Here is an 18,182-nt window from a genome sequence, read left to right on the forward strand (position 1 = left end):
TCCATAGTAGGCTAAGTTTCCATATGCAACACTTAAAATGCAACAATGCATCTGTAACATATTCTCTTATTGTAAATGAATAATTTTCTGTTCAAGCAACGCTATCTTGGAAATACATCACCGTAAAGAACAGACCTTTACGACAGCAAGTGTAGTAATAACGCTACTGCTTTTGTCCAAAGGACTGAATCAACACAAACTGAAAGTTACATATAGCCACTTTAAATAAATCATTTAAAATGTAACCATATGGCTTTAGCAATAAACAAGCCTTTTTTGATAAAAGGACACATCTGTTTTTGCATGGTTTACCTGGTTTCCTGGGTGCTATTGGCGCTGTGTGGCTGGCTCTTCGTGGAGTCGGAGGAGTTGGACTCTGAGTAGTTGACGGAGGAAGGGGAGGAGGAGGTGGAAGAGGAGGCAGAGGAGGACACGCTGGGGTATTTGATGCTGCTGCTGCCTGTGCCACTGTGGCTCTTTGACTTGTTGGGGGGAGTCACTCCGTTACTGCAGGTTGGGCTGTCTGCTTCTATGCGGAGGGGTGACAGTAAAACACAGACACTAATCTCATTTCCTACAGTGACCGGGAAAATCACATTTCCATCTTTGTCAGGTTGTTGCTCTTAAAAAAAGGACAGAAGTTTAGAGGAGATGAGCATGAAAAGCTCAAGGTGGGGTCTGACTTTAAATACCTTGGAATCATTCTAGATTCAAATCTGTCGTTTAAAAAGCATGTTAAAAAAGGTGGCCAGTACCATCCAATTCAACCTTGCAAACTTTAGGCATATAAGACCATATCTAACAACAACAGAGGCAGCCAACATATGATCTTCTCCCACATAACGTGCTGTTTTACAAGCTAATCACAAGCAAGACTGACAACTAAACTGAAACCAATTGAGGTTCTTTACAAACAGACACAAAAAAAAACCTGACCGGAAGGCCAATTGCTTCCACCATTGCCACAAATTACAAAAGTACAATTGATCTAATTTCGTTTTTAACATTTTGCAGATGCTTGCCTCGTGTTTAAAGTTTAACATGGGCTTGCATCACCCACACTGAGTCAGTTCATAATGCAGAAGGATAGCAGCAGCAGGGCAACAAGGGCAACTACCCTCGGGGGGACTGTGTTGTACAATACAGATGCAACAAGTTTGGGCAAACAGTCTTCTTAGTAAGAGCCACCCACTACAAATTATACACAAAAGGCATCCATCCAACTATCCATCTATCTTCGGCCGCTTATCCGGTGTCAGGTTGCGGGGGGAGCAGCTCCAGCAGGGGACCCCAAACTTCCCCTTTCCCGAGCCACATTAACCAGCTCCGACTGGGGGATCCCGAGGCGTTCCCAGGCCAGGTTGGAGATATAATCCCTCCACCTAGTCCTGGGTCTTCCCCGAGGCCTCCTCCCAGCTGAACGTGCCTGGAACACCTCCCTAGGGAGGCACCCAGGGGGCATCCTTACCAGATGCCCGAAGGCAAAGAGAACTAAATAAAAGCACACAACCCAACCACCCTTACCCCACCCTTGCTTAGTTGGAATCATATGCATACATACAGCAAAATATAACTGAACTTAGTCTGGTAAGACCTGCAAGTGTGCGAAATATGATAGAAAAGGCTGCCATACGTTAAAGAAAAAGCTTGTCAGTGTCTCTTCTCATTGTGTACTTAATTTTCTTAAATAAAAAAAAAAATAAAACATCTTTAAGCCACTGTGAAACTGAAGGAGTGTTTGGAGACTTCCACTGTAAATGAATTCACGTTCATCGTTTTTACATATATCTGCTACTTTTGTATTGTACTTTATTGTATCGTATTGTATCATACAGTGTTGTACTGTAGTATGTAGTATCATGGATGACCCTGACCACCATCTCCACCCCACACTGGTCCAACAGCAGAGCACCTTCTCTAAGAGCTTTGATGTCGCACGGACCGCTACAGGAAATCTTTCCTGCCACAATCCATAAAACTGTACAATTCACAGCTGTGTGTGATATAACTCTCTCATTACCTCACACATTACAATATTGCACTAGTATGCTACTTGCACACTGGTTACTTAGTTAATAGGGCTGTGGATTGGCAAGAATCTGTCGATACAGGCATTTTTGAAAATCCCTTGGCCTTTGGAATTAAAATAGCCCCACATCATCACATACCCTTCACCATACCTAGAGCTTGGCATAGTTGTATTTCAGTTAGCCTAATAGCTGGTTTGATTTGCATTGAGAGATGATCTTATGGAAAGTACCCCATGCCAATCTCTAGGTATGGTGAAAGGGGATGTGATGATGTGGGGCTATTTTAATTCCAAAGGCCAAGGGAACTTTATCAGGATGCATAGTATCCTGGATCCATGAAATAACTGGCCTTTAAAAATAATAATCTGCCTGCCTCTATGGGAATTTAACATAGGGGTGTGTATACACTACTTATGCCCAATGTATTTTAAGGAAGAACATTTATTTATTTACGATACATTATTCATTCACAAAGAAAATATGTGTCCTTAAAGGTTGGATTTTTCATAATTTTTTTAATTAAGGCATTAAGATCAATTTCCAAAAGATGATTTTTTTATTCCTCTTTTTAGTCAACTTTAGCATGGGTTCATAAATTTATGAGCACCACTGTACATTCTTTTCATTCCTCTAAGTGTATTTTTTAGCAGGTGTTCTCTATTGTATCTTCTTTTTTTTCTTATTTATTGTTTCTAGTATATTTCTTGTAGTTTCTGTACGTGTGTGAGTATGTCCATGTAAGTTGCTGCTGTAACAGTAATTTCCCAGTTCCTTCCATCCATCCATCCTATTAGGCCATTTGTAATAGCCTGCCCAGGGATGGCAGATGAAAATGAGCTCATTAGCTAACTCTAAATAAATAATTAATAAAAGTGTACCTCCGGTGTGCAGGTGTGTGTTGCTGGCTCCGTGGCGGGGGCTGAGGCTGGGTGAGCCAGGGTAACTGTCCTGGGACTTGGGGGAGCGAATGGTCAAGCAGCGAACCTCGCTGTCTGTGCCGTTCACCATCTCCACGAACTGACGACACCTATAAAGCAACTTACTGGTGTTACTGGAATTTACTGGAAAACTACGCTTTTAAGCAAAAGGAACCACGTGTTTCTCATCAAAGCAAATTTAACATCTACAGCAGCATAAGTGACAGTACACAATCACTGCTGGACATAGAGTGGGGAGAACAAGTATTTTGTCTGAAGTTTGCCAATGACCATCTGGATGATCCAGAGGAGGAATGGGAGAAGGTCATGTGGTCTGATGAGACAAAAATAGAGCTTTTTGGTCTAAACTCCACTCGCCGTGTTTGGAGGAAAAAGAAGGATGAATACAACCCCAAGAACACCATTCCAACCGTGAAGCATGGAGGTGAAAACATCATTCTTTGGGGATGCGTTTCTGCAAAGGGGACAGGACGACTGCACCGTACTGAGGGGAGGATGGATGGGGCCATGTATCGCGAGATCTTGGCCAACAACCTCCTTCCCTCAGTAAGAGCATTGAAGATGGGTCGTGGATGGGTCTTCCAGCATGACAACGACCCGAAACACACAGCCAGGGCAACTAAGGAGTGGCTCCGTAAGAAGTATCTCAAGGTCCTGAAGTGGCCTAGCCAGTCTCCAGACCTGAATCCAATAGAAAATCTTTGGAGGGAGCTGAAAGTCCGTATTGCCCAGCGACAGCCCAGAAACCTGAAGGATCTGGAGAAGGTCTGTATGGAGGAGTGGGCCAAAATCCCTGCTGCAGTGTGTGCAAACCTGATCAAGAACTACAGGAAACATAATATCTCTGTAATTGCAAACAAACGTTTCTGTACCAAATATTAAGTTCTGCTTTTCTGATCAAATACTTATGTCATGCAATAAAATGCAAATTAATTATTTAAAAATCATACAATGTGATTTTCTGGATTTTTGTTTTAGATTCAGTCACTCACAGTTGAAGTTGAAGAGTACCTATGATAAAAATGACAGACTTCTACATCCTTTGTAAGTAGGAAAACCTGCAAACCTGTATCAAATACTTGTTCTCCCCACCGTATATACGTATATATACAGATACATTGTACAGGTTCTTTTGTCCTGCATTCGATCTTAATCTTTAAAACAATTTGACTTACTTCAACATGAATAGTAGGTTGGGGTTGTGTTCTAACAGGCCGGGATAAAGATGCTGAGTAGCATCTATGGCTTCGCCCACCCGTCCCGCAAGCACCAGCTTCTGTATTCCTATTAGACAAAAGAAACAGGGTGCTACAGCTATCTGATTCTGGATGTTGTTTGTTTCAAAATGATGGGATACTTAAACATTTAGTCCATATCTAATATCTGATATCAATAGCGGAAATGTATTATTCGATGATAAGAAAAGTTTGGGATTAAAAAAACATGAACATGAATTATCATCACTCGAGCTTCTGTGCGGGAAAGTCACCGGACGACACAATCTTCTGAACATAGCCATACTGAGAAATATAGAGAGAGTTGTGTGGAGCTGATAGTCTTAATTAGCTTTGAAGCAACTCATTTGGCAATGGCTTGAATGTAACGGACGTTCATTAATATAAAACAATTACGCACTAAAGCTTTAAAATACATTAAAAAAATAATTCCCAGTGGCTTAGACCTGGTGGGTCTTGCAATACAATGGGGGAAACACTGTATTCTGTTGTAAAGATTACACTTAAGATAGCTTAGGAGAAAAACAGCAACAACAACACCAAGCCCAGAACATTCTTTGGTTCAGTTAAATGACTTAAATAACACTGTATGTTATATTTGCAACAAGTCAGATGAAAATGTGAAATAATGTGTGCGTGGTTGCTCTGTTCACTCACTCTGTCTGTTCTTTATAGATGTCTGCTCCTCTTGTATTATGGTCTCTGTGGCTCTGGCGAAGGCTGTTGCGGTGGCACAGTACCCATGATGCACTAGGTAGCTGGACACCATACTGGAGACAAAACATGAAACAAGACTAGGTTTAAAACCTAGCATATGGCTGGACCGTGTACGGTCAACGTGCTCAATCGTGGCCAAATTGTTACATTGATAGTCAGCGGTGGTGTCCATATTGTGACTATAGATATTAAATGTTCATCTGTAGTGGTCCCAGTAATATTTGTTTGTTGTGTACTGAAATAGCACATCACATGACATGGTAAAGTTATGTTTGAGACACATAACTGAGAACTGCTTTTCAATGTAATTATGCTATTTTCAACAAGTTATTGTTCTGGATTACTCATCCAAAGTGTTGATGTGTAATAAATGTTACTTTGTTTAACAGACCAGCCCATGGCAATTCTGAACTTATTGTTGGTCTTGATGAGCTGCAGCACTTATTCATAGCCAAACTGAACTTCACTCTCTGCTCTCTTTGGTGCACCGATATATTTTCGCTGGAAACTGAAAGTGAAAACTTAAGTGTTTTTAACTTAAGAACAACTGATGGTCAGATGGTTCTGTTTTTAGAGAAGATTTGTCCTTTCTTCATAATGTGTGTAGGCCTTTTTGTTATATGCGTAGTTTATCTTTTACCGTACACCAGCGCCCATGTTAAGCAATTGTGCTGGAGCCGATCTGGAGCAACTGCTTCGGCATCTCGTCTATTTTTTTCTGCGAGCCACGAACAAATTTTGCATGGAAACCCACGGATATCTATATCTGTTATAAACACTATAGAAGACTAGATGATATAAATGATGTGATTCTGATAAATGATGAAATATGCATCCCGTGCTTATCAACCAATTTTGGTTTTCCTGCCCCTCTCCCTGCTGTTCTCCTGGAGTTTAAATTTTACATATCGACCCCCCCCCCTCCCCCCCCCCCCCCACACACACACACACACACACACACACACACACACACACAGTGACAGAGGGAAATAGTGGCATAGTGACAGAGGGACATAGTAACAGAGTGACAGAGGGACAGAGCTTATTATTTAAATTGTGTTGTTTGTAGCTGCAATATACTGTCATATTCACAGCTTTCAGATGAAAGTATGTAAGGGATAATGTAGCGCTCACGCTACATTATCCCACATATTACACAGGTTTGTGTTACAGCTGAGGAGCACCTGGGGAGTGCGAGTTAACCATGAAGCTAACTACTGCTTGGTTTGCACTGTTATCATTAGCGCTGTTAGTGCTCCCTTTTACCTCCCCTCTCTCTCCCTGTGTGTGTGTGTGTGTGTGTGTGTGTGTGTGTGTGTGTGTGTGTGTGTGTGTGTGTGTTCATGGAGATGTGGGGACTGAATCTTACTTCTGCAGGACAGACTGCCACTCCCCCAGCCTCTCTCCTATGGGGAAGCGAGCGATCATGCCATGGATCTTGGCCCGCCATTCGCTCATGTAGTCCTCGATGTCGAAGACAAACGGCTGCTGGCCAAAGTTAGCGTCTACGATCTCACCCGGAGTTTGAAGCCCCACTGTGGGGTACAGGTTGGGCTGGAAGATATTAAAGAAGAAGAAAAAATCTGTCAGTTTCTGCACTGTTTTAAACATTTCTTTCAAATACTCAAAGGCATAAACATTTATAGTTGTGAATGAGACCAATTAAGTATCAAGTTGCATAATCTTGAGACAGCTATAAACTGCGTGATAGTTATTAGTTTTTGGTGGCAGCAAGCCTATTTGTCTACCTACAGCTTACCAAACTGGAACACTGAACAGTGCAGGCGGTCCACTGTTGCCTTTTAAATATATATATATTTTAGAAAAACATCCTGGTTTATAAAATATACTTGAAATGAAAAGAACAACTTCATGCCAAAGCCTCAAAAGTTCTTAAAAGCACTGATTATGGAAAGCCTCAGGTCATGGCTTGTTACGTTCCTGTAATGGAACGCTGTTATTGGGTAAACAGGCTGGCTAACGACACTGAAGGCTGTCTTTACTAGGCTATCATTATATTATATAGTATATGCAAAAACCACCAACAGGGTATGACATTAACACCAACACCCGGGTGAATGGCGTTTAGCTTTGACAGTGGTTGGTTACTCCATCTGCTCTTGCAGCAACTGTGGCCAGCAACTAACTGGGATTTTCAGTTCCTGTTCTATTCTCAAAAGGTATTTGGCTGGTAAAATCGTTAGTTTCTTTCAGGGCAACGTTCCAGTTTCTGCGGCCACTGGACAAAAAAAGGTTAGTTTCCAACCCAACTGCCAACATAAGCTGCAATTAGTTATGGACCTGCAAGGTCAAGATCTAGCTATATACAGTATTATTATACAGTCTGTTAGTCACTACAGTTACAGGAGTAGTATGATAAGAATCATACTATATAATACTGACTATTTTCCTGAAACATTTTCTCTAAAAACAAACAAGGACAAATTATAAAATGTTCATAGCTGCCAAGCTGCGACAGAATCAAAACTGAGGCAGTGATGGAGATAACAGATGATAGAGTTTAGAGTATATTATGAAAATGATTATGTGATGCACAAATAATGATACTTACGGGGAGGTCTGTGAAGGCTACACCTAAGGGATAAAAGGACAAACAGTTAAAATTAAGTATACATGATGATTTCAAGCGATAAATTAAGCATAAAAAACAAAGTATCCAGTAGTATGTGATACAATTATAGGGCTGGGTATCAAATTCAATAGGCCTACTTTTTAGGCACTGACCAAATTGCCTCTATAGTATCAAGTGTCGTAAAATGCCTCGTCATTCAATAACAAATTTCAATACCGAAGGAGTAAAGCTCATCGGCGTCAGTGAGCCAATAAGCATGCAGCATGCTGCTACCAAGATCTAATAAAATAGACCTCAACAGTCCCGCCCACAGCCGACTCCGGAAGTAAAAATCCCATTGATTTTCTCCATAAGGATTTAGAATATCAGTCATAATGTCTAAACCATCCGAGGTAGACTGACCCCGAGCTACGTGGTTGTGAAACGAAGGTTTCTGCTCCTGTGGAAGCTAGAAGTCCGTATGAAATCAACCTTGTTGTAAGAAAAACGAGTTTTATCCGCGATTTAATGGAGAAAAACTACACTACCCACAATCCTAAGTGTAACAGCAACGTCTCCGATTGGTCCAACTCGCTGTTACCATAGACACGTTTACCGTACCCGCGAAACCGTGAACGACTAGAGCGAGCTTCTACGGCTTCTGCCATTGAAGTCTATGATAGTTTCTGTACACGGTCTTGTACCTTTGCCTTTTTTGCCGTTTTCAAAATGTTTTTTTTCGCCGAATCAAAATGTGTTATGCTCACTATTCATGTCGTAGCTGGTTGGCTTGGTTCCAGACCTAAAACTGTATACATATAAGCAATTTTCGAAACGAAATGAAACAATTGAATGGGGAAAAACACTTCCGGAGACAGAGCCGAAAAAAAGTGAGCGGTCACTGTTGAGCTCTATGCTGCTGATCAGCTGTCTAATGTTACACGTCGTAGAGACACACAGGAAAAACTACGCACAGAGATGGGGCTCACATAGTAGGAGCTAAATTTTTTTTTTTAAAACAGACTTTTGCCTTAATGTGTAATGTAATTTATTTTTGTTAAAACTTTAGTGCGTAACTTGTTGATATTAATGAACTTTCGTTACATTCAAGCCATTGCCAAATCAGTTGATACAAAGCTAATTAAGCTAATCAGCTCCACACAACTCTCTGTGTTTCTCAGCATGGCTGTGTTTAGAAATTTGTGTAGTCCTGCGGCTTTGCGTGCAGAAACTCGAGTAAAGATAATTACCTCTTCTGAAGAGTTCATCATGTTTTTTTAATCCTCCGTGTCCTCCTTGACTACGTAGCAACTGCGTGGAGGAGGGGTGGGGGCGAAGCGCGATCACAAAAGATTTGTGTCATGCCGATGCACCGACAGAATTGTTGTCATTACTTAGAATGCCTAATGGGGGAGACAGCTTTAAAATAGATTTTTATAATACTGGTATTGTAAAAAGTATAGTTTAGGAACCGGTATCGAAGTCAGGGTACTGGTATCGGTACCGGTATCGGACATTTTTTAACGAAACCCCGCCCTACACAGTGATAGTCAATTCACCTAAATATACAATACACAACATGTTCGCCAACCTAAACTGATGCCATTTTTGGTGTAAAAGCAAGTGTTGTTGATGAGGTTAACGCAACATCCGATCACGTCCCCAGTGGTGAATGTTGGGCCGTATGGTTGGCCGGTCCCGGAGGAGCAGAAGGAGTGGCCGTCATCTCCATGGTAACCGTATGAGTGCTTGTCCCATCCTAAAATAGGACAGAGACAAGGATTAGTTTTGTTATTTTATACTTGACCCATTTTGAAAAACCCCATATGACTAACAACACTGGAAAAGGTTGATCAGTATGCATGTTGTTTTACAGCATTAGTGTGCTTCCTATTCAGTCTAACGCTGCACAGTGCACACATCATGCTGCTCAGTATAAACAGTTTGTGAATCCACAGGAGCATCTGAGGTGAAGTGACTTGCTCGAAGCAGTAGAACAGTAGTTGCTGCTGAAGGAGGGGAGACAGTTACTCATTGACTTCTGCTGCTCAGATTTTCCCATCTGACTAACACTGCCTGCAGGGCGTCTCATGAAAAAACACACACACACACACACACACACACACACACACACAGTGCAGTACTGTGTATGACCAGCAGGAGGATCTTGTCTATGTAAAGAAAGTGGTGAGTCACTGCCAACAGGAACAGCAGCTCAGGAGGCTCAATAGAGAATACAGAGGAAGGGAGAAGAGGATGTCATGACTTGCTCATTAAACTCCCTAATTTCTTGTTCCTGCTGGTACTGATGCATGTGTATGTAACTGTGTCTTATTTATTCAACCTGACTGTTAGCTTGCTGCAGCTGTAGAGTAAAAAAAAAAACATTATTCAGTATACCGCTCAGTATACGTATTTGGTAAGTAATTTCCCTCCAGAGGAGGTTTTCTGGAGATAGATGTAATTTAGTACAAATGAAAAAAAGACAGTGTTCAATAGTTCTCTCATTACAGCAAATAATGACTTGTCCTTGTAGGAAAAGCACGTGTGTAACTAATAACATCGGCCCTATCTAATAATATTAACAATGACCCTGAGACAGAATAAACAATACCAGGACTCTGAAGCAGCTAAATGGAATTCAGCTATCATTCATTTATTGTTTACACCTGTGCTTTTCCCACTGAGACACAATTTTGTCTGTGAAAAAAAGCCTATCTTTTGAATTCCAGTTAGTTAACATCAGGTGTTAGTGTAACCTAAAAGCAGTGGTTCACAAAAGCTTTTTGGCTTCTAGGCTAATCCCATTATAAAAGGAAGCAGAATGTGTCTGTGACCCCCCTCATCAAAGGTTACGGCCTCAGTGTGGACACGAGAGTATGTTTAGTTTCAGGTATTGTTTCATTTGACAGATTTTTTGCATGCCTAAAGAGGTTGAAGTATTTCACAAGGAGAAAATGCTCAAAGTCACTAAAAAAAATAAGTCAATTGGTCCGTCCTGTGTTTCCAGTCTTCATGCGAAGCTAAGCTAAGCATCTCCTAGCTCTAGCTTTATATTTATCGTACACACATGCGAGTGGTATGTATTCTCATCTAACTCTCAGCAAGAAAGCAATTACAACAATACAATTAAGCATACAATTCAACATATATATAAAGAATAAATGTTCCAATTATACATACATAGTTCTTTCTAGGAAACTAGAAATGATTAGGACATTACAGGCCCATAAAATAAAGTGTTGCCACATATTTCAAGGATAAGATATAAGTTTCCTTAGGATTTCACAATAGGAAACGTCAAACCCACTACAGCATTGCATAAACAATCTGCATGACCTTTCAGGTTTTGAAAATAAGGTTGTGGTTTCCAAGGCCTTCAAAAATGAGGAGGCTCTCATAAGTATATTCTCCGCGCTACTAACTACAATATGAACATGCAGAATAGCCAATAGTTGACAACAGCGCAGGACTCCCCTACAGCGAGAGGAAACAACTACATTTGTGATTAGATATTTGGATGACAGGCTTGTTATGCCTTAAGTTTTACGCTAGTCGAGTTTTGCTGGGATTCCTCTTCCTGAACTGACCGAGCTGAAAGGGGCCGGAACCCAACAGCGTTCAGCTTCAGTTCACTGCTGCTACATCAGTGTCTCTCTTCAATCACAGCTTGTCTGTCGTTGCCAAAAAGCAAAGCGGGGTTAGTAAAAGTAGGTCGTGGGTGAGCTGAGATATTAGATGCGTACTTGTATGAGTGTATCTGTGAGCCTGTATAAGCCAAATGTGTGAATTTGTTTTTGTGTCTATGTCATGTGCACTGGTGTGTATCTTTTAACTTGAGCACATACTGTGTCGTCTCTTCATGCATTCTTTTGTGCATATCCGTATATACTTCTGTGTGTGTGTGTGTGTGTGTGTGTGTGTGTGTGTGTGTGTGTGTGTGTGTGTGTGTGTGTGTTAAGGTATTAGATTAATCTGCTGACAGGGATATTGCCTCTAAAGCCAGGCTCACTGCTCCAACATGCTAATGAAATGGGCAGGCCTCCACAGCAGGATCAGACACAGTGGTCAGCAGTGGAGAACGTTTTACTTTTAAGGGACACAAACACATACTGTATATACAGGGTGCAATTTGTGAAAAAAGCAGATTATGCACAACAAAACAAAACATGCAAGCATTAAATCCCCCTTTCAATACCATGGATATAGTGCCACTTGGCCAGGCATGCCAAAACACTTAATTATGAACTTTAATATTCAATGGAAAGTGACTCAACATGAAATAGCACAACGTGGTGTCAACATAAAACACAGCGCTTTTAAGCCGAGAGAGCGGAGTTCACTTTGCGGCAAAAACAAAAGACTTTCACCCAGGAGAGGCTCATTCGTTCCTCGGGAGTGTTTTAATCCAAACAACAATCTTTTTCGTCGTTTTGGTGGCTAAACATAACTGTCATCGCTGCATGACGCTCACTTTTTCTGGCTTAACTCAACTACCACGGCCCCTGAAAGGACCGTCATCTGGCGGTGCCTGTACCCAGTGCACAGTCACCTACTGGCGTCTAAACAACTGCCGCTGGTAGCTGGCGTCCCGGAGCTCAGTAGCGGCTAAATACAATCAGCAACTGCCTCTCGGATTGTATCGTTCTATTACACTATAGACTGTAGCACTTTACTTAGTTTAAAATACTTCTATTTTAGGTATGGTCTATTGGTGAAGTAGCATTGATCACTTTGAGGGGTGGATACAAATAATTCATCAACACATAAAGTGCATGCAGATGGACATAAAAGTGCACAAACACACACAGGCGAGTGGGCACGGACACAAACAAGTACACATTTAGAGACGCAATCAGTCAGTCCAGGACACACACAGATAAATCCACAGAGTTCAGGACAAACACACACACTGGCACACAAACACAATGAGTCAGTTAGAGTTAAGGCAATCAACAGTAATCTGTCTACCACGGCTACAGACTAGAGATGTTCCGATACGGATACCAGTATCGGCTCCGATACTGCCTAAAACGCTGGTATCGGTATCGGGAAGTACTGGAGTTTATGCACCGATCCGATACCACGTAATAAAGCCCTAAAGAAAATCTACGTTAAGTAGTTTATTCATGTTCTTTTTCCGTTATAACTGACTGTCAAACTGGATAAAAAAAAAGAAAGTTCTGTGGCATTCATTGTTTGATTGTGTTTGTTCATGTTTCACAAAGAGTTTAACCTGAGCCAGACCGACAATCATATCACATCCATACAGGGATAGTAGTATACCGTTGTTAAAACATAATAAAATATATGACACACTGGTATCAGATCAGTACTCCGTATCGGCCGATACGCAAGTTCGGAATCGGGAAGCAAAAAATTGTATCGGACCATCTCTACTACAGACCATCTGTAGTGGAAACCTAGCAACCATAAATATTTATATAATATAATATGTGTGAGCAGGTTTGGAAAAAACACTCATTCACACAACTTTGTGTGACATTTGACACGTGAATCAAGAAGAAAGGAGAATGAATGATCTTTGTGTGTGTGTGTGTGTGTGTGTGTGTGTGTGTGTGTGTGTGTGTGTGTGTGTGTGTGTGTGTGTGTGTGTGTGTTTCTAGAGTCTGCTGAACTGGCTGCCCTGGTGTCCACAGCATTCCACAAACCTCGGCCCCCGGACAGATCTTGACTAGTCAATAAGCAGGTCAAATGGCCCCAGCCAGAATGTGGTTGGTCAGAGCAGAGGAGTGGTCTGATTGGTTGGGAGAGGCAAGGGGCTTTATACAGGCTCTAGGCTGCTATATGGGTACTATGCTTCCTCCCTTGTCATCAGAGATCGCTGAACCATTCACAGATGTCATTGTATGTGTATTGGGGGGTGTCGCTGAGTGTATAGGGACATGGTGGACAGTGGGGGTTGCACAGGAAAGAGATACAAAGAGACATATTCACAGTGAAAAAGTAAAAGACTTTTTTTTCCAAATCCATTTTCAACTCACAGCAGTGTAAATGACACAATCACGTGACAGTCTGCATTGCCATTTTATTGGCAAATAACTTACAGATAGTCAGTGCCCAGTACAAAATAAATATGTCAGTAGACAAAGGCTTGGATGATCGTTGAGAGTCTCGTTTTCTTTCAAATCTTTGTAGTAGCACCTTTCTTCAATTCAATTCAATTTTATTTATAGTGTCAAATCCCAACAGGAGTTATCTCAGGACACTTTACAGATAGTCACCCCAGACAGTGGCGAGGAAAAACTTCCTTTTATCAGGCAGAAACCTCGGGACAGACCCCGACACTTGGTGGGCGGCCATCTGCCGCTGCCGGTTGGGACACAGTTCCCTAGATCCTGGCAGTGGACTCAGTGATCATGGTCTGGGTTATCTCAATTTGGGCGTGGAGAAAACCACTTTATATGAGAAAGACACGCTGGGTTATCGAGTTTGAAAAGTGTGGGAGTTTACCAAGCTGGGAGTGTCCAATGTAGGGCTGTCCTCGATTAAAGAAATTCTTAGTCGACTAACACTCATACCATTTTGCCGACTAATCGACTCAATCAACGGATCTTAAAAACTGAGTTTTCTGCACAAAGAATCATGCAAAAGCACCACTTGCTTTTGCTTGTGATGATGACACCCTTGGATATGTGAGAAACACATTCACACAAATATCCTGTATAGAAGAATGCATATTACGTAAGGGATAATGTAGAGCATGGCAGTCGTTATAGCGAATACAACCCCGACAGGGTGATCAGGACGGTCTTGACTCAGCCTGAAGGGGTTCACCAGATCTGCTGTCATTGCCTGTATTGGAGGACGGGCGTTGCTCCACTTTTCCCCACTTTTTGCCACAGCTGATAAATGAACCAGACTTCTTTCAGCGGATTGATAGCTGTCCTCCAGAGTGATCAGAACTGCGTCCATGGCAACGCTCTGTTATGCATGGCAACGGTGTGTTATTCTTAGCAGCTGTCTGTTATCAAGAACTAGCAGACAGCAGAATGTCGTCGAGTTCAAGCAAGTTGTGTAATAAATCCATATAGTTTGGTGTTGGCTAAGGCTCGGGCACAAAATTATTTTTTAAGGGAAAAAACTGTTTGAGCAGTCTACCATTACAAAGTGAGAAGCAGTGTTTGTTTAAGTCAGATTAGACTAAGGTCAGACTGCAAGCCCAAGTCAACATCATCTGTCACTGATCCATACGACTGTTCAGTGACATGTCCTGACATGTTCTTTCTGCAGCTGTCAAGACTGTTCGGACATAATCCACATGCCACATCCAATTACCATGCAATGACACACGTCCTCCTCTCTTCCCACTTTCATCCCCAAATCTCATAAATGTTGCTTCTTTCACTTATTTACAAAATCCATTTCTTGGCACTTCTTCATTCCTTTCATCTATATTTACCTCGACACGTGGATAAACATTTTCCATCCACACTATCTCTCCCCACTCCCCCAAGCGCTAATAATCAATCCTTTTAATTGTTGAATAAGACCTCCCTATTTAGTCATGTAAATTTTAAAGTAAACCAACCGTACAGCACTGTCGATGCTTGATTGTAATCTGAACCAATGGGGTCCGAGGGCTTGGAAGTTGGGCCAATAACATTCAGGGTCAAGGTTTTGGCCAGCCACTCCAGAGCTGCTCAGACTGTCCTGCGTGTAACCAAAACTAAACAAAGCACTGGTTCAATCAGACAGTTAAATGTTTGTAATTCTGGCTTTGGCCCAGTGAGCCAATGTTATTGCTAGACAATGGCGTGATTAAGGACTCGCCATACACTCCGTTGATGTTGAAAAACCTTGGGAATCCTTATTTGGCCCCATGTCGTTGATTGCTCCAAACACAGACTCCTGTTGTTCTACTATGCTTTTATCAATTCATTCTGACATCCACCCGCCCATTGTAACCTGTATCCTTATTATCCTTATCCTTGTATCCATTGTGTCCTTATTTTCAGCATCGACCTATCTAACAAATCTGTCCATCATCCAACTCCATACTGTTTATGTCATGGTGACATCATTCATACATTACTCACCAGGCAATCTGTTCATGTTGACTCCCTGGGCAGACAGGCCAATGCCCATGTACCTGCATACAACAAGAGAAGAAGAATTCAAACTGTAGTAGATTTTACGCATTATAGCTGAGTATCAATGTTTAGGCGTTTTCTCAGGTTAATGTTGAAAAATATTCAGATCATACTTAGATGAGTGTCAGGCAGAGGCAACTTTAAATATACTGTCTTTGATATCCTGTGTAGGACTAGTTATGGCAGAGTGAGTTGCCTCCGATGGAACGTCCGAACTTCAAAAGAGACAGCGAGCGAAGATTAGGGGTCAGCAGTGACATCATATGTACGTAACACAAGGATAAGCACTTGGCCTGCATCCTTTTCATGTATGCAAGCTTACGAAAGCACAGCAAAAAAAACTTTTTTCTCAATTGAACGAGTCATCGACATTGTATGGGTGTGACATAGTCTCAGCACACTTTGGGAATACTGGTATCACCCCAGCAATAAATTATTTCTTATCTAAGCCGAATGGATGGCCTTATTCACAAGTTTCCTGCTTTTTCCTCAATTACTTCTAGGATGTTAAAAGGGAGGAAAAAGACATTGGTGTCACATCAATCAACTGGAAGTAAATAATTGAACTACGGGTGGGACAAGCAGTCATTGTCACTTCAGCAACTGTTCATCTAGGGATGATTTCATTAGTCTGTCTGGCATAATAAAGCAAGACAAGGAGTTTTCTATGGAGGGTCTAAAGGTATATAACTAAATAAATATAATTAAATGTCTAAAATTGTATATATTTATTTATACTTTTAAAGTTGTATTCATCCATAGTGTAACTTGCTGCACGATAAAAATAAATCTGTCAATAAATCATCAAAGTTCAGGGGGCGGGTTAAAGCTTCTGATTGGTTAATGAACGTATTACAACCCCTGCAGGCTCATCTAGTCAATCGAGCTCTCTTGGATCGAGCTATGAGTTGGGTTTGCTACTAGATTTGGATTGGGTTTTCAAACTAGACATTTAGAACATGCTCAAATTAGCAGGATAGCACACACAGAGCCATTTGAGCACACCACAGGCTCATCACTAAAAATATTACTCTGCCATTTCCATGTCAACATAACGGAGTTGAATCAAAAACTGGTTTTGAAACATTTGTATTCATGAAAATAAAATCAGGCATAACATTGGAACACAAAAAAAGTAACATATTTATATAAAGTGATTCATCGGATTAAACGATATATTTGTTACAACACTCTGGAGTTAACTGGAAATGTTTGGATCCCATCAGCTGTGTTGCTGACAGGGCGCTATGTTAAAAATAGCTGCTACATGTGTAGTTCGCGGACATACAGGAGCTAAATCTGTCAATGGAAAAAAATATTTTTTATGCAGATATATTAGTTACAACACGAGTGAGCTAGCAAAGCAGTTTTGTGTTTATATGTGCTTTAGTTATTTAGTTTGGGAAATCCCACGATCTCTACAAAGCTAACGTTAGCTTAAGTTGACTGGCTGACTGAGCAGGAACCGGAAATTGTCTCTGGACGTATAGTAGCTACATCTATCCATGGAAACATAGTTTAACTTAGTTATAACAAGATTAAGCAGTTAATTGTGCAGTATTTATTAAATTTAGGAAATCACACAATCTCCACTCAGGATGTGAGGAGTTGCTCTGGCAACATGTGACAGCTGCTTGTGTGTTTGTACTCATATAAGAAATACATTAAATGTGGTCTGTCATTAAAAGTTAAATAATACATACTGTGTAAAAATAAGTGTCAGCCCAAAATATACTATGTGCCACACTTGCAACCAGTTTCAGGTACGGTCTATGGGTAGGTTGTGTGCGCAGCCATCTTGAATTAGGCAAAAGCAGTACATTCAGGTTCAACAACCAATCACAGGGCAGAGCCCGCCCCCTGACTTTTGATGGCTGAAGTCAACAGATTTATATTGTCCCTGCAGCAAGTTACGCTATGGATCAATAAAAGTATAACAGTATAAATAAATAAATAAAAGATTAAAGTATAACTAAAAGTATAAAAATATAAATAAAAGTATAAATGTGTAAAAAAATAGGGCTGTCAGCGTTAACGCGTTAATCGCGATGCGATTAAGGGCCGACGCAATGCGATTCATTTTTTTTTAATCGCATGCCGGACGGCTCAGTAGACAAGTCGAAAGCCATAAGCACATTGTGTAAAGCCGAATTAAAATATCACCGAAGCACGTCAAGCTTGAGCTACCACCTACGAGCTAAGCATATGAACGTGACGCAGTTTGACGCTAGCGGGCTCAGGCAAAGCAGTATTTTGGCGAGTGCTACTTGCCGACCTGTGGATGAAACCAAATCCCAAAAAATGACTACAGCTCTTGCAAAATGGGTGGCAACTAACTGCAGACCTGTCAGCATCGTAGAGGACTCGGGTCTTAAAGAAGTGCTACGGTTGGCATGTTCTGACCCGTCATATACTCTGCCATCGAGGGAGACAGTAGTTTCACCATACACAGCCTGTATGACACGGAGAAAGCAGCTAAACTGGAACTGCTGCCAAGTGCAAACGCTGTCTCATTAACCGGTGATCACTGGATGTCAGTGAGTAATCAACATTATTTAGGAGTTACTAAACACTAT

The 18,182-nt window shown here is 41.3% G+C and overlaps 1 protein-coding gene across 2 annotated transcripts in view; it reads right to left on the minus strand.

The window, feature by feature from the left end:
* The window catches only part of ranbp10 (RAN binding protein 10), a 52,465-nt gene that overhangs the window by 11,019 nt on the left and 23,264 nt on the right, over positions 1–18,182 (minus strand). The window contains exons 3-10 of one of the 2 annotated variants that reach the window (XM_078257771.1): positions 15,553–15,605; positions 9,084–9,251; positions 7,493–7,515; positions 6,290–6,474; positions 4,861–4,973; positions 4,144–4,252; positions 2,909–3,057; positions 313–526 (exon numbers count right to left, since the gene is read on the minus strand). In XM_078257771.1, coding sequence (XP_078113897.1) covers positions 313–526; positions 2,909–3,057; positions 4,144–4,252; positions 4,861–4,973; positions 6,290–6,474; positions 7,493–7,515; positions 9,084–9,251; positions 15,553–15,605 — 1,014 coding nt within the window. Of the gene's footprint in view, positions 1–312; positions 530–2,908; positions 3,058–4,143; positions 4,253–4,860; positions 4,974–6,289; positions 6,475–7,492; positions 7,516–9,083; positions 9,252–15,552; positions 15,606–18,182 lie in introns of both variants that reach the window. The other variant, XM_078257769.1, reaches the window with a different exon arrangement.

Source organism: Sander vitreus, chromosome 8 (genome assembly GCF_031162955.1).
Source record: "Sander vitreus isolate 19-12246 chromosome 8, sanVit1, whole genome shotgun sequence".
Classification (NCBI taxonomy): Eukaryota; Metazoa; Chordata; class Actinopteri; order Perciformes; family Percidae; genus Sander; species Sander vitreus.